This window comes from Bombina bombina, chromosome 5 (genome assembly GCF_027579735.1).
Source record: "Bombina bombina isolate aBomBom1 chromosome 5, aBomBom1.pri, whole genome shotgun sequence".
NCBI classification, from domain to species: Eukaryota; Metazoa; Chordata; class Amphibia; order Anura; family Bombinatoridae; genus Bombina; species Bombina bombina.
The window spans coordinates 848,440,362-848,464,895 of NC_069503.1; the positions used below are offsets into that span (position 1 = coordinate 848,440,362).

The 24,534-nt window shown below is 36.9% G+C and overlaps 1 protein-coding gene across 1 annotated transcript; it reads left to right on the forward strand.

Moving 5' to 3' along the window:
- Window positions 1-5,124: 5,124 nt before the first annotated feature.
- Window positions 5,125-13,149, forward strand: LOC128661640 (histamine H3 receptor-like). Its single transcript, XM_053715871.1, has 3 exons — window positions 5,125-5,353; window positions 9,600-9,766; window positions 12,376-13,149. Exons 1-3 carry the CDS (start codon window positions 5,125-5,127, stop codon window positions 13,147-13,149), a joined length of 1,170 nt encoding a protein of 389 aa, XP_053571846.1.
- Window positions 13,150-24,534: the final 11,385 nt, after the last annotated feature.

The following is a 24,534-nucleotide window of genomic DNA, read 5'->3' on the forward strand; positions in this document are numbered from 1 at the left end:
ACTGAGAGCAGAAATTAAGCACCAAATGATTCTCTTTTTCAGTAATGTTTGTCACCATTAATCACATGAACTTCTAAACGGAATAGGTAGATTTCTTCTGAGTATTTATTGTGGCAAAGCTATCAAGCATGTTTGCATATTTTATATAGTAATAGTGCTCCGTATTGCTTTTTATAAAATTAGGCTAAAGTAGCAACAAATCTCATAAATTACTTAAATATTGTAAAGCTAAATATTAAAGGAAAGCTTCCTTGATGTCTAAGAATATCTTTAAATTTAACTAGTGGTATTCCAGTGGTTCGCTACCACCGGGGATGTAAACTATAGTCTGAGGCAATAAAGCTTTAAATATATGTTTAAGTTACTTTTAGATATTAGACACTAGCTAAACTCTCAAAGGTGTCTGAAGGTTATTTCGTTAACATTCTGGTAGTCACATTTAAAAAAAAAAAAGGCTGCTTCACTGTAAGTGTCGCATTATAGCATCTCTGCAACATTACTGCTTTTCTCATCAAAAGGTTGTCAGCAAGTTTGTAGAGGAATGAGTCATCTGCAATGCATGCTAAAAATATGTGTAGAAGAATGAGAGAAGAATGAAGAGAGCAGTGGCATAGAGGTGAGCACCACTGCCTATAGAATATCACTATGTCAGTGAAAAACAATGGTTAAATCACTGCTGTATCACTAAGTCAATTAATAAATACAGATATCTGTGCTGTCGACAGCTAAAACAATAATGGAACTTTTATGTGTGTAAGTGTTAGACCAGAGTGCAACTTAATACTCACTCAAATGTGTGACATTGGTAAAATATCAAATAGGTTCAAAAACATCTGACATACATTGGTATTTTTTATAAAGTTTCACAACTAGACATAATTTAAAAACACATGTAAATGTAATAGTTGTGAAAATATTCCCAGCTAGAGGTGACAATAATTATTTGAATTTTGCTAAAAAAATAAAATTGTAATGTGCTTTTAGATTTTTAAATTAAACACGACACCTTTTTATATGAAATGTATTTATTTATTTAAATCTTTATGAAATGTTCATTGAATATAAATAATTTGTAAAGCAAAGATTAAAGACATTGAAATAGCAGCAATCTATTGAGAATGTAGTAACTTGCTTAGAATTATTTTAATTAATACTTTACTTGATCCCCTCCAATCTGGTTTCCACCCTAAACACCCAACAGAAACTGCTCTCATTAAAGTAACAAATGATCTTCAATCAGCTAAAGCAAGGGGCCACAACTTATTTATTCTTCTGGATCTATCTGCTGCCTTTGACACAACTGAACATAACAAATTATACATTCTTTTGACTTCCAAGACGCCAATCTCTCAAACCGCTTATTTGCAATTTCCATTTATAGCATATCTTCTGATCATTTTCCTCTCTCAGTATGAATACCACAAGTCTCTGTCTTGGGCCCCATGTTTTTTTCTATCTAAACAGCCTCCCTTGAAAAACTCACATACTCCTTTGAGTTCCAGTAACACTTATAGCCTGAGGATACCCAAATCTATATTTTCTCTCCTGCTAGCTCTCCCTCTTTATTCAGCCTGATTACCAACTGTCTCTTTGCAAATTCCTCTTTAATGTCTGTGCACTACCGTCACCTCAATCTGCTTAAAACTGAGCTGCTTCCTACCCACCCCACTCACAGAAACCCCAACCCTGGCAAGTCTATTACTGAGATTATATTCTCAACATCTCATTCAATGTCCTCTGTCTTAGAGGCACACTTGATTCTAAACTTACAGTCACTCCACACATACAAGCACTTGTTGTTTTTGGTCATAATTACATTTCTATATCATATTAACACTGTAATTAACACCCTAACTGTAAGATCCCCTTCCTTAATATCTACCTAAACCAATTAACCCCTTAAACTTTAGCAACTTAACCACATTTAAGCTTTAACAACCTACTGTAGCCTTCCTAGTAACTACCCACTCTCTGACCCAAATTTCTCTCTCCATTGCTTTAATCTACCTTCCTTAATGGATGCCTTCCTGTAATAAGGCTCCAAGGTATCCAAGAAAATAGAACCCATCTTATCCTTCATTAAATATCTTTAGCATCCTAAAAGTCCCACTTTCTTAAAAGAGCACAATCGCGATTTACGCTAGAATGATCACCGCAACTTCAGAGCTCTGTTAATTGTTATGGAAGTCAAAAAAATGTCACAAAACGTCAAAAATACATTTAAAAGTACAGTTATACTCATAATAACACTGTCTAATAAAAATTATTAAAATAATTGCAATAAAAAGTTATAAGGGCTCAAAGATAAGAGATCTCGTGTTAGAAAAAAAGGACTGCAAAGGGCTTTAACATAGAGATACATACATATACATGTCTAAAGATAGTTTCATATTATAATACTTTTACAAAATGGTATTTAGCTTTTTTCTTTTTAATGATAATAATAATAATAAAAATAAATGATAGCAGCAACTTATATAGCGCTTTTCTCTGGATTGGACTCAAAGTGCTTTGCACATGGGATATTTACATAAAAGGGATAGAAGTTACAGATTTTAATGGAAGATAAGGTGTTACATGGCAAGATTTTGGCTAGCCAGTTATAAGCCTTGCTGCAGCATTTTGTACCAACTGAAAATGATGAAGTTGTTTTTTTAGGAGACCATAATAGAGAGCATTGCAGTAGTCCAAATGTGATGTCACCAATGCATGAATGATCGTGGGAAGATCTTCTGTAAAAATCAGGTGCTTGATCCTGGCTATATTGTTTAAATGAAAGAATGAGGATGAAGAATGTATTATGGATGATATATGTTTCAGAGAAAGTTAATTGTCAAACATAAAACCAAGTTTTTGTACTAGATTTGAGGTTTGTAGTTTTGATCCTCTACATTCTAGACCAATTTGTTGACCTTGCTGCAGCATAGTTATCATATATAGTAAAGAACAGTAAATAAATTCTGTAAAAAACTGCACATACAGACATTTCAGCACAATGAGATAAAAATAAGCACAAAAAGTTTAAAAATGACAATTAACTGCAGTGTAGATTAAATGCATACATTAATACAGACACAAATTCATACATTTAAAAAGACACAAATTGATACATTTAAAAAGAGAGACATATAAATACAAATACAAATATAAATATGACCATAAATGTAAAACCCTTAAATTCCATTATTATGTTGCCTACCTAAGATCCATAAATCCCTAACCTCCCCACCAGGTAGACCAATAATATCAGGGATCAGCTCAATAACTTCTAATGTTTCTGAATACATCGATATTTATCTACAGAAGTATGTAAGGGAATTACCCTCTTATCTAAAGGACTCCACTGATATCTTAAAATTATTAGAAGACTTTTTATGGGAAGAAAATTTCTGGTTTGCAACATATGATGTTGCTTCTTTATACACTTGTATAGCTCATAAAGACAGATTAAAAGCAACTCAATGATTTTTAAATAAAGATGACACTCTAGCCATCCCAAAAATCATTAATTTTGGAATGTATTAATTTCATCCTGACTCATAACTATTTTTCTTATAATAGTCAATTCTTTTTACAAAAATTTGGTACCGCTATGGGGACCAGATTTGCCTCAAGTTATGCGAATCTCTTGATGGGACTTTGGGAGAGAGATTTTCTATCCAATACCATACTTGCGGCAAATCTGGTCCTCTATAAGCGGTACATATATGACAAAAATTCCGGTGTTGACTGTCCCTTTAAGGCTACTGTGCATTAAAGCTTTATAGGGTCCTTAGTTCTCACAATTTACCCTCTGTCCAACTTGAAGGTATTGTTGATTAACTTCATTATAGAACATTTGTCTTTACACTGACTTCCTTCATAATAAATTAGTAACATTTATAAGCATTCATTTTGAGTACCTGAAGTTTGAAATGTAGATGGGGTTTTCCAACTTTTATTATTTTCAGATATAAGGGCAGCCATCAGATCATCGCTGATCACATGGATTCCAAAGCCATCTTGCAAATTGATACCTTTGCCAAGTTGATGTTAACAATGTCATACACAAAATGGACATTATTTATTATAATGTGGGATCACATGAGGTACTATTTAGTGGGTGTTTAACTTTTGGAAAAGGGATAAAACCCATGTTTTTCTGTTGCTGTTGGGTAACACTTTTGTAATTGGGAGTTACTGGTGGGAACAGGGTTGCATTCCTGTATGATATGTGCTACTTGTATAGGAGGTTGCATCACTGCCCTGTTTATTGCTGGTAGAAATGTTACTGCATGCAATGTGTGTATGTTGTTGCCAGAAATGGGTTAATAATGCTCAATAGTAAGAAATATGAGACAAGTTTCATATGAAATTGTATAGGTGAAATGACAACTGCAACAATGAATCCACACATATCACTGATTAAATGTAATAAATAATGTACTATTCCACTACTGTAACTGATTAAACTCTATAGGATTTATGTTTATGATATTTACAAATAGAATGATTATATTGTTTAAAAAAAGGATCTAAATATTAAAGAAAATCAAAGTAAAAATCATCTAAAGGTCATTGTATATGTGACACAAACGAAATAAATGGTGACAAAAAGGGAACGTAATATAGATTATGATTGTTTTCAAATCGTAAGGGAATATAAATGTAGTCATTTAAATACACCCAGCTGCAAGAAATCACTTTATTCCCCTATGTGGATCTTGTTAAATTGAAAATGTAACATTTGGGAAAATAAAAATTCCCTGGGGTTTGCAGCATATGCTCTTGAATTTTGTTAAATAAAAATATATTTATAAATATAATTATATTTGCATACAGAAGTTTACTTATCAATATAATGATGATATAAAATGTGTATGCCTACTTCTATTTGTAACAAGAAATGTTTATTTGTGTCTTTTACAGCTGTGGCGCTCCTCATTAATTAAATCTATAAGGCAAGTACCCCGTAGCACCACCCCTAAGACTCCACTCATATAAATGATAGAAATAAATCACTGCTAGTTTTATAGCAGAATCATTAGTTACATCCCCTTTACAGGCATCTCCAGCCTTAGCTCCATCAGCTTTACAGATTTAACTTTGTTTTCTTTTGAAGAAGAATTTAAAATAGATTTTATAATGCAAAAAGTATCAGTAAGTAATGAAACTACTGAAGATTTGAGTGGCGATTTGCAACTTCAGTTTCCTGAAGAGATAAGGGTTTTGATTATTGTACTTGTAGTGTTACTTATATTTTTGACAGTTTTTGGCAACATGATAATTATGTTTGCTTTCATTGTGGACAAAAGACTTAGAACACAAAGTAACTTCTTTCTACTTAATCTTGCAATTTGTGATTTTTTCATAGGTAAGTTGTTTTTTTTATTTTCCCCTTGAAATATGGTTAATTACAATATAATGTATTTCTGAATATAGGTGCTAGTTTGAGTTTTAGAAAAAAAAACACTTTCAATTATTATGGTATAAATCACTAGAAATGCAATTTTAGAAATATCAAAATCCAATTTTTTTTTAAAATTTCAAAAAACAAAAAAATAAACACAAGTAAATTAATAAAGTTTTAAGTGCATATAAATAATGCAAATTTGTGGAGCGCTTGTACCTCTCTGGAACTGAGTTTGGGCACTACATTGTTTTCATAAAATTGAAAAGTTCCTGGAATTCATTTGTATTAGCTTTTTACTTGATTTACACCTATTTTGGAGTCTTATTAGTATTGTGTTTTTAAAGGACTTTAATATTTTCTATTTTCCCAATTACACATGACTTAAATCCCAACAATCAAGTATTATAGGAGCGCAAATACAGGAGATTCCATTTAATATATAAAAAAAATAATTAAAGGGACACTGAATCCAAATTTTTTATTTTGTGATTCAGATAGAGCATGCAATTTTAAGCAACTTTCTAATTTACTCCGATTATCAATTTTTCTTCGTTCTCTTGCTATCTTTATTTGAAAAAGAAGGCATCTAAGCTATTTTTTGGTTCAGACCATGGACAGCACTTGTTTATTGGTGGGTGAATTTATCCACCAATCAGCAAGAACATGCTGAAAAATATGAAGAAAGAGAAGCGCAGCACGCTCTAAGTGTAATCTGTTTGGTAGTTATCAATTATCAAAACCCCCTTCCCTGGGTATTACTCACAGGATCGTTCTGTGTGATGTGCGCATCAGGTTGTATACAACCATGAAGTTTGTTCCTCAGATAACCTCCCTCAGTGACGTCTGGAAAGCCTGTCCAACCGGAGAGATTGTTTCACTTTCCCACAGCAGTCCACAATCAAACATGGAAGGGATACCACTCCAGTGTTTAAAGTATAACACGTTTATTGTGAAATAAAATATAAAAACTTACAAATCTGTGTCTCTCAGCTCACCCAATAGGTGCCCACAACATCTGAGCCCTGGTAGCCTCCCTGAGACAATAACTTTAAAAATAGAACTTCTCAGCAAGAACAACCCAGGTTGGTCACCAAAAATGGGCCGGCATCTAAACTTACATTCTTGCATTTTAAATAAAGATACCAAGAGAATGAAGACAATTTCATAATAGGAGTCAATTAGAAAGTTGCTTAAAATGTCATGCTCTATCTGAATCACAAAAGAAAAAATTTGAGTTCAGTGTCCCTTTAATATCTGTGCTGATCTAGTGATAGTTTTATCAAGCAGATTTTTTTAATGATTTTTGATTGTTATAGTATATATTAAAATACTCTTTCATCACTTAGCTAGGTTCTCCACGTGTGTAGAGTTTAACTGGAGTGTCTTCTATGTTAAATGGCTGTCTTGTAAAATATATTTAAAAACTGGAGACTTGAACGGACATGAAACCCAACATTTTTCTTTCATGATTCAGATAAAGAATACAATTTTAAAAAACTTTCCAATTTTTCCTCGTTCTTATGTTAGTCTTTGTTGAAGAGATACCTAGATGTCTTGCAAAATTGTTGCAAAACAATTGTTTCAAAACATCTGCTATATTTGTGCTGCAGATACATGCACGGCCTTGAGCTTATCTTTCTGTTTTTCAACAAAGGATAACAAGAAAACAAAGAAAATTTGATAATATAAGTAAAACGGAAAGTTCTTTAAAATTGTTCTATCTGAATCATTAAATAAAAAATGCGGGTTTTATGTCCCTTTAACTGACTATAGGGTCAATCACAATCCTATAGAAAAGCTTATCAAATTATTTATGTTTATTATAAAAATCCACACAGCCTTTAGTAGTGAGTTTATAAAAGATTATTAGAAAACTCTACAGGATTGTGATCTACCCATCTGGTGGAGCTTAAAGGCACATAAAACCCATACATTTTATTTTATGATTCAGATAGAGCATATGATTTGAAACAACTTTCCAATTTACTTTTATAATCAAATTTGCTTCAGTCTCTTGGTATCCTTTGTTGAAAGAGTAGCAATATACTACTTGGAGCTAATTGAACACATAGGGTAAGCCAATGTCAGGGAGCCTGTTGTGTTTTACTCGAAGAAAATAAAGCGTTGGATGTTTTAACTTACCTGCACTTCTAGGATCATTTGTTCACCTCTTATTGTTACTGAGCATTGAGAGTTGGTAAAGGGGAGAGCAGTCGGTCATAATTGCCCTGCTGATTATCACACTGACCGGTGTCATTATTAAAGTATATCATATTCCCGCGGCGTGGGGCTGCACAGTGAGTAGAAGGATATGTCACGAGTTGTAATACTGTTGCAAGCTGTGCGTTTCACCTGGACCAGTCGGCACTATTTAAATTTTTTTTGTTGATACAGTATAATATACCTGTGTACACTATAGGCTGATATGGGGAAGGTGTATTTCTACCATACAACAATATGACCACGATGATCAAGACTGCATAACTTGCTTATTCAGTGACATTTTGTTTTCTCAGTAATACCTCTGATTACTGTTTGATTATTAGCAGCAGCAATTGCATAGTAGATTCCTTTCACAAGTTTGATTTTTTGTACTAAGGGATAAGGTGCAGGCATACTATGTGCAAATAGACTAAGGTACTGACCCCCTTATATTGCAGCTAAGTTATCCCTGAACTATACTACTAATTGTTTACACCACTATGTGCGTTGGAGTGTTATCAACTGAAGTGTTGTTGCTTGTAATTATATTATAAACAAATCCAAAAAAGGTATCTAAAGTCACAACAGACTATTCCAAAAACCATTGTAGTTCTCACGCTGAGGCAGCACCTTGTATAAGGGCATGGTCAAACCTTAATAGAATATTCTGCAATAAATAAATAAACAATAAACAATGGCCTAGTACAGTGACAAAAGATTTAATAAGATTCAGATGCTAAAGGTACTCACAAACAATAAGCACCTCCAGGTGCTATAAAGGCTGACTGGAATCTCACAGTTGTCCAGCAAACTGATATCCCAGCAATCAGGCACCAAACTGTGAGGTTCCAGTCAGCCTTTATAGCACCTGGAGGTGCTTATTGTTTGTGAGTACCTTTATCATCGGAATCATATTAGATCTTTTGTGACTGCGGTGCCCTTGTTTATACATTTATTGCAGAACATTTGAGTATATATATATATATATATATATATATATATATATATATATATATATAAAACACAGTTCCAATACGAATCCGCCCTCCTGAGGTCAACTACCTGGTAGGTCCTTGCAAAATATAACAATCCAAAAAACAGCAACAAACCAGGATTTGCATCAAATAAAGAAGTCAAATTTATTGACGTTTCGGGAATATATTTCCCCGTCTTCAGAACAAGGGGAAATATATCCCCCGAAACGTCAATAAACTTGACTTGTTTATTTGATGCAAATCCTGGATATATATATATATATATATATATATATATATATATATATATATATATATATATAATGCTCTATCTGAATCATCAAAGAAAAACATTTTGGTTTCATGTCCCTTTAAGGTCCATGGGTCAAATCTGAGGTCTGATATAGATAAATAACTGGAAGGGACTGCATGCAACAGGGTCTGATCTGATGACTTAGATAAGCATTTGGGTAAAAGGAACTGCGGGATCATAGGTTCGGATGTGAGATCTGACAAGACTCTTATATTCATGCTCTAGTTGTCCAGTATTTTTTGTGGATATCTGCCAACCCTACACTCAACACTATATTTTTTTGCTGGCCAATGTTTAAATGGTGGTGTTTAACCATTGAGTGAACACTGTATACTACTTTTTGTTTGTTGTTATTGGTCCATATAATAAAACAGACATAATTATTATCTTATTATATAATGTCCTCATGGGTAAATCTGTCATTTTGAATAACATATCATTTACCACATACAATGCTTGCAACTGAGTAGGGTCCACAGAACAAAAAAGTTAACTGTCTTTTTTAAACAATATTCAAGAATTAACATTTTGTGGTATTTTTCTCAAAAGACAATATGATTTAATTATACTATAACTTATAGTTATATCTATGATGAATATATATATGCAATTTGAATAATAAAATAATCAACACCCTTTTAAAACATGTCAGTATCATATTATTTCCCATAACTTACAAAAAACATACATATTTGTTAACATTGCCTTTATTACTCAGGTGCAGTAGCCATTCCATTATATTTGCCATACATGACGACTGGAAAGTGGATATTTGGAAGATTTCTCTGCAAGCTGTGGCTAGTTGTTGATTATACAATGTGCACAGCATCTGCATTTAATGTTGCCCTTATTAGCTATGACAGATTTCTTTGTGTCACTATGGCTGTAAGTATGCTGTTTGGTTTTCATTCTATTTGTTATATATAGGGAGCTTATTAAAATGTTTAATGTCTATTTTAAAAGGACATTAAACATCTTTTGTTTATGTTAAAAATTCTCTTTGTCTAAAGAGAAAAAAAAGCAATATCTGTAATCAAAATGCTGCAAATTGCCTAATCCGGATGTTTAATATGCAGGATTTGCAGCAGGGTTGGAATGGTCAGGTGGTTGGGTGGCAATGGCCACCCCTGGGCTACTTTACTTAAAGGGATACTAAACCCATTGATTCAGATAGAATATGCAATTTTAAACTTTCTAATTTACTTCTATTATCAATTTTTCTTCATTATCTTGCTATCTTTATTTAAATAGCAGCAATGTAAAGCATAGGAGTCATCCCATGTTTGGTTGAGAACCTGGGTTAAACTTGCTTATTGGTGGCTAAATGTCAGCCACCGATTAGCATGCAATGTCCATGGTGCTGAACCTTAAATAGACCGGCACCTATGCTTTACATTCCTGCTTTTTAAATGAAGATAGCAAGAGAACAAAGAAAATTTGATAATAGGAGTAAATTAGAAAGTTGCTTAAAATTGCATGCTCTATCTGAATCATTAAATAAAAAAAATTGGGTTTAGTGTCCCTTTAATGAATGCAGGACTGGCACAGATACAGAAGGTGCAGAGCTTGGCAAATATTTCATATTTTTTTTTTTTCTAGTGAGCCCCAACTGCAGCAAGACCAGTTATTACTGTATTCACCAGCACTTCTGTTGCTTTACTGCCTTCACTCTCACATTTCCAGAGGGCCAGCACTTGGCAGGGACTGTGAGGAGAAACTTAGATACTGGCCCACAATTGGGAACTACTATTCCCTGAATTCCCTGAATGTTATCGTTCTGCAATGTTGCAATTATCTTTCAGACTTTATTGGGTGTGTATCTCTATATGTACAAATATATATATATATATATATATATATATATATATATATATATATATATATATATATATATATATATATATATATATATATACAGTATATAGACCCTTGTGCCAAAAGTTGTCAGTCCTCCCCTGATTTTGCAGGTCACATAATTAGCTTTTTGGTCTCTCTAGGGAGTGTGGGACAAAGCATTATCTACTTAATTTAATTTTTAAGAGATTTTTGGAATGGAAGAATCTGAACTTTCTGCTTTGTATTTCGATACTAACTGTTAAGTCCATGTTTTTCTTTTGCAAAGCTGGCCTGTGGGATATACATGCCCCCCCCCAAACATATAAACAAAGCAGTACAATAAAATAACATCATACAAAAATGTAATACATTTAAAAATGTTCAGTATTGTCCAAAAAGAAAAGTTGACATAACTTTAATGTGTTGTGTTCAAAATATTTTTGTAGGTAACATTCTATATATATAAAAACAAGAAAAAATGTTTGGAAGATACAATTTTCATAAGAATAGTTTAAAATCGATATGTTTTTGATACAATATTAGAAGATATATACAGTATAGGCTTTCTATTTATCAGTTATTGTATTTTTATTTAGTTTGCATTCGGTTTCTGAAAAAAATTCTCATTTCATTATTTTTAACTTTTTGTTAAGAAGCTCATTATTACAGTTTATAAGCTTATTTTACTAAATAATTTTGTCCTATTGTTTAAATGGGATAAATATGAACATTTGAAAAACTATTTAAATTGAATACTGTCCATTATTAACATAATTTCCTCCTACAAAACAAATTAAGCAGATAATATAGAATATGTGTATAGAGCACATGTTGTAGAAGTATAAAGATAATAATAATATTATTCTTTTTGTGTTGAAAATGGTGTCCAACAAAGCACAAAGGTAAAGACATTATTAATGGAATAAATAAACATGAAGTCTACTGATAAAATATTGCAGTCTTGGAGTATGGCGGTGACAGGCTTTATGGAGATTGCTTCCAGGATAGTTCAAATTTACAATGTGCCAGAGATTCTTGAAGTTTTGAAGGTGATAAAGCTCTAAAATGAACTATGCTAGGCAAAGATATAGGCTAAACAAATGAGATAGAGAGTAACACAGAAGAAGGGTATTTATTTTCAATATATAGCTAATCTCTCTTCAAAATTTAAGCAACAACGATGATGTATTCTTGTCAACATATCTGGCACACAAGTGGTTAAACACTAGTTTGCACATAAAGAGAAGTGGACAGACACAGAAGTGGAGTGACAATGGGGTATAACAGCAGCACCAATTTCCCTTGTTATATCTCAGACCCTTTATTCTTCTGGCTGGACTCTATTTCCCCAGTGCTATAGGTAACTAATATCTTGTGTACCAGACCTGTTAACACTATAAACAGGGACAGTTTAATGTCACTTTATTACATTTCAGCATGTTCATGTGCAGTTTTGGAAGTAAAAGCAGAATTATCCGGGGAAGTGACAAGCTTGTCGATAAAGCAAAGAGACAGGTTTGAGAACCTTTACATAAATAAAATTGTGAGGAAGGTTGCTTATGGTTTTGTAATTTATTTTTTCGAACCCAATATCATTTATTATGTTTTCTTTTACTTCAGATATTGATGAGATACAACTTTTTTTTCTCTTTTAACAGGTTCTTTATCGTTCATTACAGAAAAAACACAGCCAGACTGTATTAAAGATGATTATAGTCTGGATACTATCATTCTTACTGTATAGCCCAGCCATTCTATTATGGGAAACTATTGTTGGTAAATATAGTCCAGATAGTGTTTGTGTTGCTGGATTTTACTACACGTGGTATTTCCTACTCGGAGCTTCATCAATAGGGTTTGCCCTTCCACTGTTGAGCATTTCCTTTTTTAATCTAAGCATCTATTGGAATATTAAAAAACGTAGTCGAAATAGAAGACAGTCTTCCAATCAGAGTAATTCAGAAGAAAAACTGACAAAATTGAGGCCCTATGTCATAGCAACTAAATCATTTCTTGCATCTTCAGATGGAGAAGAACAGACCAGATCATCTGTGAGGATGAGAGTTAAGATTTGTTTTCATGGTAGAAAAAACATTGGTAGAAACATTTTGATCTCCTATACTACAGCTAATGGTGACCAACATAATGATATTCATATCATTAAACTCTCCAAAGACAAAAAAGTTGCCAAATCTCTTGCCATACTGGTTTTAGTTTTTGCCTTTTGCTGGGCTCCATACACATTTCTAATGAGCATCCGTGCTGCATGCCAAGGATATTGTGTTGGTTCATATTGGTATGATGTAACATTTTGGCTTTTATGGATCAATTCAGCAATAAACCCTTTTCTTTATCCTTTATGCCACAAAAGCTTTAGAAAGGCTTTCATAAAAGTATTTTTACAAATAGGTTTACAGAAGTATACTGCTTAAGTTTCTGCATAATAAATGTGTTTTTTTTAATGTTCATATTTTCTCATTCAAGATGAAAATTAAAAAGTAGCAAAAATGTTTGTACAAGGCTTCTAAATTCTTTCTTTTAAAGCTGCATTTTTATTTATTTATTTTCCTCAACAGTTTGGCACTTTTTGATTTTTTTTTCATGCATCAAGTGTCCTTTTTGTAAAACGCTTTAGAAAAATAACCTACCCTTGAACCTGCTGCCTTAATTACTTTTAAGTTAAAATGTTGATGCTTAACAATCACCTAAATTATGAGTTTTGCGTTACGGTGCTGTATGGCTTTTAACGCTGAAAAATTGGCCATTACGCTGGAATGGCCAGGAAAGCATATTAAGAGTCATGTTGGTATAGCTTTAACGCAAGCATTTTAGCCTGGACCGCAACGTCCATTCCGCACTCAAAGAATTATGTTTTTGTGTGGGATTTTCATAGCGCCGGTATTACAGGTTGTGCTTTTAGGCTAACATGCTTTCAATATGCTCTATACACACACGAGCCATACCGCCATCTGAGAGCAGTAGTTATGACATCGCTGACACTAATAAAAGTTATTAACCCCTAACCCACCGCTCCCCAACTTCACAACACCTAAATAAACCTATTAACCCCTAAACCTCCAGCCCCCCAAATAGTAACTACTAAACTAAACCTATTAACCCCTAGACCGCCACCTCCCCACATCGCAAAACACTAAATTAAACTATTAACCCCTAAACCTAACACCCCCCTAACTTTAAATTAAAATTACAATATAACTATCTTAAAATAAATAAAAACTTACCTGTGAAATAAAAATAAACCTAACATTCAACTATAAATTAACCTAACATAACTATTCTAATAAAATAAAAATTACTCTCAATTGAAAACCTAAATTACAAATTTAAAAAAAACTAACACTACGAAAAAAATAAAAAAATCTAAAATTACAAAAAATAAACACTAAATTACAAAAAATAAACAACACTAAGCTTACACAAAATAATAAACGAAATTATCAAAAATAAAAACAATTACACCTCATCTAATAGCCCTATAAAAATAAAAAAGCCCCCCAAAATAAAAACACCCCCTAACCTACAATAAACTACCAATAGCCCTTAAAAGGGCCTTTTGTAGGGCATTGCCCTAAGTTAAACAGCTCTTTTACCTGTATAAAAATATAAATACAAAGTCCCTCAACAGTAAAACCCACCACCCAACCAACCTCCCAAAACAAAAAAACCTAACTCTAAAAAATCCTAAACTACCCATTTCTATGGGCATTGCCCTTAAAAGAGCATTCAGCTCTTTTTCACTGCCCTTAAAAGGGCATTCAGCTCTTTTCCAAGTGCCCATCCCTAATCTAAAAAAAAACCCCACTAACCCCAGATTATCTACTTACGGTTCCTGAAGTCCGGACATCTATCTTCATCCAGACGACGAGAAGTCTTCATCCAGGTGGCAACACCTTCATTCATCTCGGAGACGTCTTCTATCTTCATCCCGGCGGCCCGGAGTGGAACTATCCTGGAAGTGAATCCTATCCTGAGCGGATCGTCCTCTTCATACAGTCACCGCCATACACTGAAGTTGAATGCAAGGTAGCCGCTTCAAAATGGTGTACCTTGCATTCCTATTGGCTGATTTGATTCTTCAAATTCAAATCAGCCAATAGGATGAGAGCTTCCAAAATCCTATTGACTGTTCAAAACAGCCAATAGGATGAGAGCTACTGAAATTGGTAATATTGGTAATATTTTTTTTATTTTATTAGAATATTTATGTTAGGTTAATTTATAGTTTAATGTTAGGTTTATTTTTATTTCACAGGTAAGTTTTTATTTATTTAAAGATAGTTACATTGTTAGGGGGTGTTAGGTTTAGGGGTTAATAGTTTAATTTAGTGTTTTGCAATGTGGTGGGCTGGTGGTTTAAGGGTTATTAGGTTTATTTAGTGGGGGGCTGGAGGTTTAGGGGTTAATAGTTTTATTTAGTAGCGGCAATGTGGGGGCTGGAGGTTCACAGGTTCATAGGTTTATTAAGTGGCAGCGATACGGGAGGCTGGATGTTTAGGGGTTAATCATTTAATTTAGTGTCGGCGATGTCGGGAGTGGTGGATTAGGGGTTAATAACTTTTATTAGTGCCTGCGATGTCAGGGGCGGCGGATTATGGGAGTTTAGACTAGGGGTTTATGATAGGGTTTAAATGTAACTTTTTTTCCCCATAGACATAAATAGGGTTGCGTTTTTCAATCCGTACTTCAGGTGTTAGGTTTTTTTCTAACACTCTCTCCCCATTGATGTCTATAGGGGAAAGTGTGCACGAACACTTCAAATCAGCCCTTAGATTTTGTGCGGTATGGAGCTTAACGCCACCATATCGCATGCACACGGAGGCTTTAAAGTAACTCGTAATGGCATCGCTACGGAGAGTGAATTATCACAATTTATTTGGCATTAGTTTCGCACCCTGTTTAGGGCAAAACTCGTAATCTAGGCGACTGTTATTTCTGTGTTTGTGAATAAATAATGCTTTCCTTTTAAACTATAAAATATAATTAAATATACAGTATGGGGCATATTTATCAAGCTCCGTATGGAGATTGAGGCCCCCTGTTTCCGGCGAGCCTGAACAAAAGTTATGAATCAGTGGTCTAAAGACCGCTGCTCAATAACCTGTCCACCTGCTCTGAGGCGGCGGACAGAAGTCAATCCGATCAAATCCGATCAGGTTTATTGACACCCCCTGCTAGCGGCCGATTGGCTGCGAATCTGCAGGGGGCAGCATTGCACCAGAAGTTCACAAGAACTGCTGGTGCAAAGATAAATGCCGAGAGCATATGCTGTCGGCATTTATCGATGTGCAGCGAACATGAAACGCTATATTGGATCATGTCCGCTAGCACAATCATAAATATGCCCCTATGTATCTTTTAATCTTACCACATCTCTCCCTCCGGCTATACATAATACAGTACATTTTTTTATTTTAGTAAGTCTCTTATATTTAGGAGATACAGCATTGTACCATGAGTGAACTACAGCAGTGATTTTTAACCTTTTTTTTGCCATGGCACACTTTTTTACATTAAAAAATCCTGTGGCACACCACCATCCCAAAATTTAAAAAAAATCACACATTGTAGCCTAATACAGTGTATATATATATATATATATATATATATATATATACATACACACACATACTGTATGTATTGTGCTGTTATGCCATGCCTCCTACAAACTACCCCTGCACTAGGAGTAAAAAACAAGCAAAGTTTAAAAAATATGTCACACTGTTGTCAGTCTGCCGTGGCACACCTGAGGATCTCTCACGGCACACTAGTATGCCGCGGCACACTGGTTGAAAAACACTGAACTACAGAATTACATTTTTACCTCAGCTTTATCTGCTGTGTCTCATCCTATGCAACCAGTCAGCATGCTGAGTTTATCTGCTGCACTATTGAACTGTTTAACTATCAATAAAGCATATGCCATAATAACTCCTTAGGGCTAGATTTACCATTGAAGTTCTCCTCTATTTCTCCTTTATTTGCTCCTGAGAATGAATCCATTCATTTATCATGTGAAAATGCACCTAAAATGAAGTCAATTCTACTCCAGAATTCTCCTACCAAATTCGTGTTCGCCAAGGTGCACAGGTACACCAAAAAAAAAAAAAAAGGTTTAATTCTAGCTGCTGTGGTCACATTTTTAAGAGTATGCCATTTAATATGACCAGCCACAAATTTATCATTTACATGCATCTTGCCGGAACGCAAAATTCTCTCACAAATGTGCGCACAACAGTTCCTCATAAGTACTGTGGACAACAGCATTGAAATCAGTTATATTTCTGCTCTGGTTGTGCGTGCATCTAGCTTTATCATGGAGGTTTTTTTTTTTAACGCTAGCAGCAGCTATATCTGTTGCAAGTCAAGAAGTTGCATATGCTTACATTTAAATGAAAAACTTTAATATCATAAATATATATTTGTATACTAAATTATGAAATGTACTTTTTTTTCTTACACAAATGTGTTACACATTTTTAAATTCACATTTATTACACACAGAAGTAATATAAAATACTTGTTACAAATATGGTGCAAATTTACCCCATTAATTTACCCTGTCAATTTAATTCTTGCACATAGTTAAGATTAGCTGTAGCTGTAAAGCAGCAATGCACTACTGGGAGCTAGCTGGACATGTTTGGTGAGTCAATGATAAGCAACAACATGTGTGTAACCACTAATTACTCACTAACTTTTTTCTTGAGCATGTTAAGGTATGCTTTTCTACACCAATACAATGTACATTTAATACTATTACATACTCTATGGAAGTACTGTACACTTCTGACATTATCTTTTTTTACTAGGTTAAATACAAAATGTGTTATACATTTTAAATTTCTCATTTTTTTACAACCATATGATATATTCAAATGTATTGTTCATATATTGATATATATATATAAAGGTGCAAAAACTGAACTAAAAACAGAACACTTTTACATAATAAATATTGAGCACTTCTTGTTTGGCGTGGAGAAATTTATCATTATTCACCCAAGCTTGCCTTCTGAAAAGCGCAATTTAATACAACCTATTTTTTTTATAAGTTTGAGCCTACTGGAGCCCCTCTCTGTTGGCGACCTGCAGAGAATACAGAGGAGTAGTGATGTCGCGAACATAAAATTCTGCGTTCGCGAACCGCGAACACGAACTTCCGCAAAAGTTTGCGAACGGGCGAACCGCCATTGACTTCAATAGGCAGGCGAATTTTAAAACCCACAGGGACTCTTTCTGGCCACAATAGTGATGGAAAAGTTGTTTCAAGGGGACTAACACCTGGACTGTGGCATGCCGGAGGGGGATCCATGGCAAAACTCCCACGGAAAATTACATAGTTGATGCAGAGTCTGGTTTTAATCCATAAAGGGCATAAATCACCTAACATTCGTAAATTGTATGGAATAACGTGCTTTAAAACATCAGGTATGATGTTGTATCGATCAGGTAGTGTAAGGGTTACGCCCGCTTCACAGTGACAGACCAAACTCCCCGTGTAACGCACCGCATACAAACGCAAACAGTCCATTTGCACAACTGCAAACTCCCCATTTGCACAAGGTTGGATACCAAGCTAGCCATGTCCAGTTCCTTGTCCTCACTGATGTCATTGAAGGTCTCTTCCTCCACCCAGCCACGTACAACACCAAGGGTCCCCGAAAGGTGACAACAAGCCCCCTGGGACGCCTGCTGTGTTTGGTCTTCCACCTCCTCAAAGCCACCTTCCTCCTCTGACTCCTCTTCTTCAGACTCCTCTCTCTGCATTGCCTCTCTCTGCGTTATTATAAGGTGTGTTAGTAGTACTATTCCTATAATTTTAATCACTGTTACGTCCCCTATCAGGGGACGTGTATATGGCATGGAATTTAGGAACCGGGAGATGGAAAAAGATGCTTGGTCGGTCCTCCTACTTCAAATTTGGGGCACTGCGCGTGCAATCTACTGTGCCACCAGATATGAGTGGTGTGTTAAGTAGTACTATTCTTATCAGTTTAATCCCTGTTACGTCCCCTATCAGGGGACGTGTATATGGCATGGATTTTAGGAACTGGGAGATGGAAAAAGATGCTTGGTCGGTCCTCTTACATCAAATTTGGGGCACTGCGCGTGCAATCTAATGTGCCACCAGATAGGAGTGATGTGTTAAGTAGTACTATTCCTATCAGTTTAATCCCTGTTATGTGCCCTTTTTATTGGTTTGGTTTTTGAAGCCACAGTGCTGCACCAGAGGCCAGAAAAATTAGGCATGTACACATGCCTGAAAAATTAGGTATTGTTGCAGCTGTTGCAGCGGCCAGAAAAATTGATGTTTGTTTCCCAGGCAGAAAGTGCCCTAAAACATTGCGGCTTGAACCCTAGTTGGTGGCAGATAAGTCACGCAAGTCATCCGGCATTCAGAGATAAAATACAGCAGCATGTGGACCATTTTTAGCCCAAGGCAGCTCATCTCATCAGGCCTTTTTTAGTCGATTGTATCGCCCAATGTCAGTCCCTTCGGGATCCATCCCTCATTCAACTTAATAAAGGTGAGGTAATCTAGACTTTTTTGACCTAGGCGACTTCTCTTCTCAGTGACAATACCTCCTGCTGCTCTGAAGGTCCTTTCTGACAGGACACTTGAAGCGGGGCAGGCCAGAAGTTCTATCGCAAATTGGGATAGCTCAGGCCACAGGTCAAGCCTGCACACCCATTAGTCAAGGGGTTCATCACTCCTCAGAGTGTCGAGATCTGCAGTTAAGGCGAGGTAGTCTGCTACCTGTCGGTCGAGTCGTTCTCTGAGGGTGGACCCCGAAGGGCTGTGGCGATGCATAGGGCTTAAAAAGCTCTGCATGTCCTCCATCAACAACACGTCTGTAAAGCGTCCTGTCCTTGCCGGCATGGTCATGGGAGGAGGAGGATTACTTTCACCTCTTCCCCTGTTAGATTCCCGTTGTGCTGTGACATCACCCTTATACGCTGTGTAAAGCATACTTTTTAATTTCTTTTGGAACTGCTGCATTCCTTCCGACTTGCGGTAATTCGGTAACATTTAAGGCACTTTATTCTTATACCGGGGGTCTAGTAGCGTGGACACCCAGTACAGGTCGTTCTCCTTCAGCTTTTTTATATGAGGGTCCCTCAACAGGCACGACAGCATGAAAGACCCCATTTGCACAAGGTTGGATGCCGAGCTACTCATGTTCCGTTCCTCGTCCTCAGTGATCTCACTGAAGGTATCTTCTTCCCCCCCAGCCACGTACAACACCACGGGTACCAGATAGGTGACAATGAGCATGCCTGTTGTGGTTGGTCTTCCTCCGCCTCCTCAAAGCCACATTCCTCCTCTGACTCCTCTTCCTCACAATCCTCTTCCAGCGTTGCCGCAGGTCCAGCAAGCGATGCTGATAAGGCTGTTTCTGGTATTGATGGTGACCACAACTCTTCCTCTTCCCGCTCATCTATGGCCTGATCCAGCACTCTTCGCAGGGCACGCTCCAGGAAGAAAACAAATGGTATGATGTCGCTGATGGTGCCTTCGGTGCGACTGACTAGGTATGTCACCTCCTCAAAAGGACGCATGAGCCTACAGGCATTGCGCATGAGCGTCCAGTAACGTGGCAAAAAATTCCCAGCTCCGCAGAGGCGGTCCTAGTACCCCGGTCATACAAATAGTCGTTAACGGCTTTTTCTTGTTGGATCAGGCGGTCGAACATTAGGAGTGTTGAATTCCAACGTGTCGGGCTGTCGCAAATCAAGCGCCTAACTGGCATGTTGTTTCGCCGCTGGATATCTGAAAATTGTGCCATGGCCGTGTAGGAATGCCTGAAATGGCCACACACCTTCCTGGCCTGCTTCAGGACGTCCTGTAAGCCTGGGTACTTATGCACTAAGCGTTGTACGATCAGATTACACACATGTGCCATGCACAGCACATGTGTCAACTTGCCCAAATTCAATGCCACCACCAAATTTCTTCTGTTGTCACTAACCACTTGCCGATCTCCAGTTGGTGCGGAGTCAGCCACTGATCCACCTGTGCATTCAGGCCGGACAGGAGTGCTGGTGCTGTGTTGCTCTCTGCTTTCAGGCAAGTCAACCCCAAGACGGCGTGACACTGCCGTATCCGGTATGTGGAATAGTACCTGGGGAGCTGGGGGGGTGCCGTTGATGTGGAGCAAGACGCAGCAGCAGAAGAGGACTCAGCCGAGGAGGTTATGGAAGAGGATGGAGTAGGAGGAGTAGAGGAGGTGGCAGCAGGCCTGCCTGCAAGTCGTGGCGGTGTCACCAACTCCTCTGCAGAGCCACGCATTCCATGCTTGGCAGCCGTCAGCAGGTTTACCCAATGCGCAGTTTAGGTGATATACCTGCCCTGACCATGCTTTGCAGACCAGGTATCAATGGTCAGATGGACCCTTGCCCCAACACTGTGTGCCAGACATGCCATTATTTCCTTTCACACAATCGAGTACAGGTTGGGGATTGCCTTTTGTGCAAAGAAATTTCGGCCGGGTACCTTCCACTGAAGTGTCCCAATAGCTATAAATTTTTTGAACGCCTTAGACTCCACCAGCTTCTATGGTAAAAGCTGGTGGGCTAAGAGTTCAGGCAAGCCAGCTGTCAGATGCCGGGCAAGGGGGTGACTTTATGACATTGGCTTCTTACGCTCAAACATGTCCTTGACAGACACCTGACTGTGGGCTGATGAGCAGGAACTGCTCAAGGCGAGAGACAGAGTGGCGGATGGTTGAGAGGGGGCAAGGAGGACAGCAGTGGTTGACGTGGCTGAAGATGCTGGACCAGGAGGAGGATGGCGGCTTTGAATTTGTGTGCTGCTTGTACTCATGTGTTGATCCCATAGGCGTTTGTGATGTGCGATCATGTGCCTTCGCAAAGCAGTTGTACCTAGGTGGGTGTTGGACTTCCCACGACTCAGTTTCTTTTGGCACAGGTTGCAAATGGCATCGCTGTTGTCAGAGGCAGACACACAAAAAAAATGCCACACTGCTGAGCTCTGCAATGACGGCATTCTGGTGGTGGCAACAGCATCTGTTGATTGGCGTGCTGTGTGGCTGACCCCGGGTGCCGATGCATGCTGTCTGACTGTGCCACTAGCTCCTTGCGACGACCTCCCCCAGCTTCCAACTCGTCTCCTCCCCCTCTCTGTCTCCCCATCTGAACTTTCCCCCTGTTCTTCTTCTCTTCTAGCGGGCACCCACGTGACATCCATGGACGCATCGTCATCATCAACCGCTTCACTTGTATCTGACAACTCAACAAAGGAAGCAGCAGTGGGTACAGCATCATCATCATCACACCATAAGTCCATGTCTGTAATGCTGCCTGACTGAGACATATCACTGTTATCTACATCCTCTGTCAATGATGGTTGCGCATCACTCATTTCTTCCAACTGATGTGTAAATAACTCCTCTGACAGATCAAGTGAAGCGGCTGTGGTGCTAGTGTTGGTGGTGGCGGCAGGTGGGCGAGTGGTAACTTGAGAGGTGCTCGAAGCTAAGCTGGAGGAGGATGGTGCATCAAGGTTCCGAGTGGAAGCTGTAGAAGATTGGGTGTCCTGTGTTAGCCTGTCAACTATGTCCTCAGAACTTTTCGAGTTCATGGTACGTGGCCTCTGAACACTGGGCATTATTCTAGGGCCAAAGGGAATCACAGCACCTCGACGGCACCTGCGGGGTGGCCTGCCTCTGCATGTAATTTTTTTTTAAATGTACACTTACACTACTATTAAACAAGATATGAGTGGTGGCACTGGGCAAGTTGGCATAGTATACGCTGTGAGCCTGAGACAAAAAAGCAGACTGATGTTTCACAGTCCAAAAAGTTTTTTTTTTTTAAATGTACACTTACACTACTATTAAACAAGATATGAGTGGTGGCACTGGGCAAGTGGGCACAGTATACGCTGTGAGCCTGACACAAAAAAGCAGACTGATGTTTCACAGTCCAAAAAGTTTTTTTATTTTTAAATGTACACTTACACTACTATTATTCAAGATATGAGTGGTGCCACTGGGCAAGTGGGCACAGTATACGCTGTGAGCCTGACACAAAAAAGCAGACTGATGTTTCACAGTCAAAAAAGTTTTTTTTTTTTAATTTACACTACTGTTACACCAGATATGAGTGGTGGCACTGGGCAAGTGGGCACAGTATACGCTGTGAGCCTGACACACATGCTGGCAGGCAGGCAACTGCAATTAGATTACACAGGAAAAAGAAAAAGCAGCCCTAAAAAGGGCTTTTTGGGGTGCTGTCCTTACAGCAGAGATCAGATGTGTCCTTCAGGACTGTAGTGGACACTGAATACACTAGCCTAGCTATAGATTTCCCTACTAAATTAGCAGCAGCTACACTGTCCCTCCTCTCACTAAGAATGCAGCTTCTTTTTTTATTTTTTTTATTTTTTTTATAACATCGTTTTTATTGTTTTATACACAGTTACAATCACAGGAAACACCACGCAGGGTGTGCAATAATAAAAGTAAAACAAAATAAACTTGCAACCACATCTCCTACAGTTGTGGTTGTAGGCACAGAATACAGTATCTTTGACACATTAAAACAAGCAATGAGCATAACAAAAAAGGAAAAGGAAAAAATAATAAAAATAAACCAAAATAACCTGTGACTTAAAAATAAAATTTAGTTTTAACAGAGATACGTTAGACACAGAATCTCTATAATCCAATATCTGAGCTTTTTGTTTCTTTTATAATCTGATCTAGAGAGAAACTGTGATATACTACATAAATATTCACATAGCTGGTCGGATGAAACCCCAACCGACCAGAGCAGAACCAGAGCTAGTTCAACAAAAAACAAGACGAGACAAAACAAAACTAAACAAGACAGGACCAGGCAAGGTGCGGTACAACAAAAAAAAGAAGGAAAAAGAGAGTGCAGTACATAACCTCAATTGGGTAGTTCTCCTCTTAGACAAGCTTCCAGAACAGAAGCAGAGTTTCGAAACGGGAATATGTATTGTTTCTGCATTCCTATAGGTAAACTTTGTAGAAAATTAATCCATTTATTAAGGAATCTTTTAATCTTCTGTTCTGAGTCAATCGATGTATCATATTGTTCAATAGTTAATTTTAAATGCATATTATTTATGAATTGCAAAAAACTTGGAGATCTCTTCGATTTCCAAGAAGCAAAAATAGTATTCCTGGCACATAAGATTGTAAAATTTATAAACGTTGTATTCAGATTAGGTATCAAGGGTATCCTTTCATGTAACAAAATAATATCATCTAATTTAAGGTGAAACTGTTGCCTGAATATTTTTGAGAGCCAAAATGATATTTTAGCCCAGAAGGATGCAACCTTTGGGCAGCTCCAAATACAATGGATCAAATTAGCCTTTGGGAAATTACATCTCCAGAGGCATTATTATTATTATTATTCCAGAGATTTAATTTCTCTCCTTCTTTTTGTAATAACAACTTATACCAATAGGAGATGGAATGCACACCAGCACGGAAGAGGCGAATCCCTGTATGCAAAGCCTCCCAACTTATGCTATCAAAATTAATTTTCCTAGTGTTCAAGAAATGTCTAACTTGTAAATATCCAAAGAAGTCTTTATTGTCAATTCGAAAATTAATTTTAATACTTTCAAATGAATGAAAATTTCCGGTCTCCCGGTTGATACATTGGTCAAAATAGACCAGGCCCCCAGCCTGCCAGTTTTTAAAGATCTTATTGTTTATACCTTCTGTAAATTCGGGATTACCTATAATAGGTAAATATTTAGAATAACTGTGGTCAGTTTTTATAAGTTTACATATCTT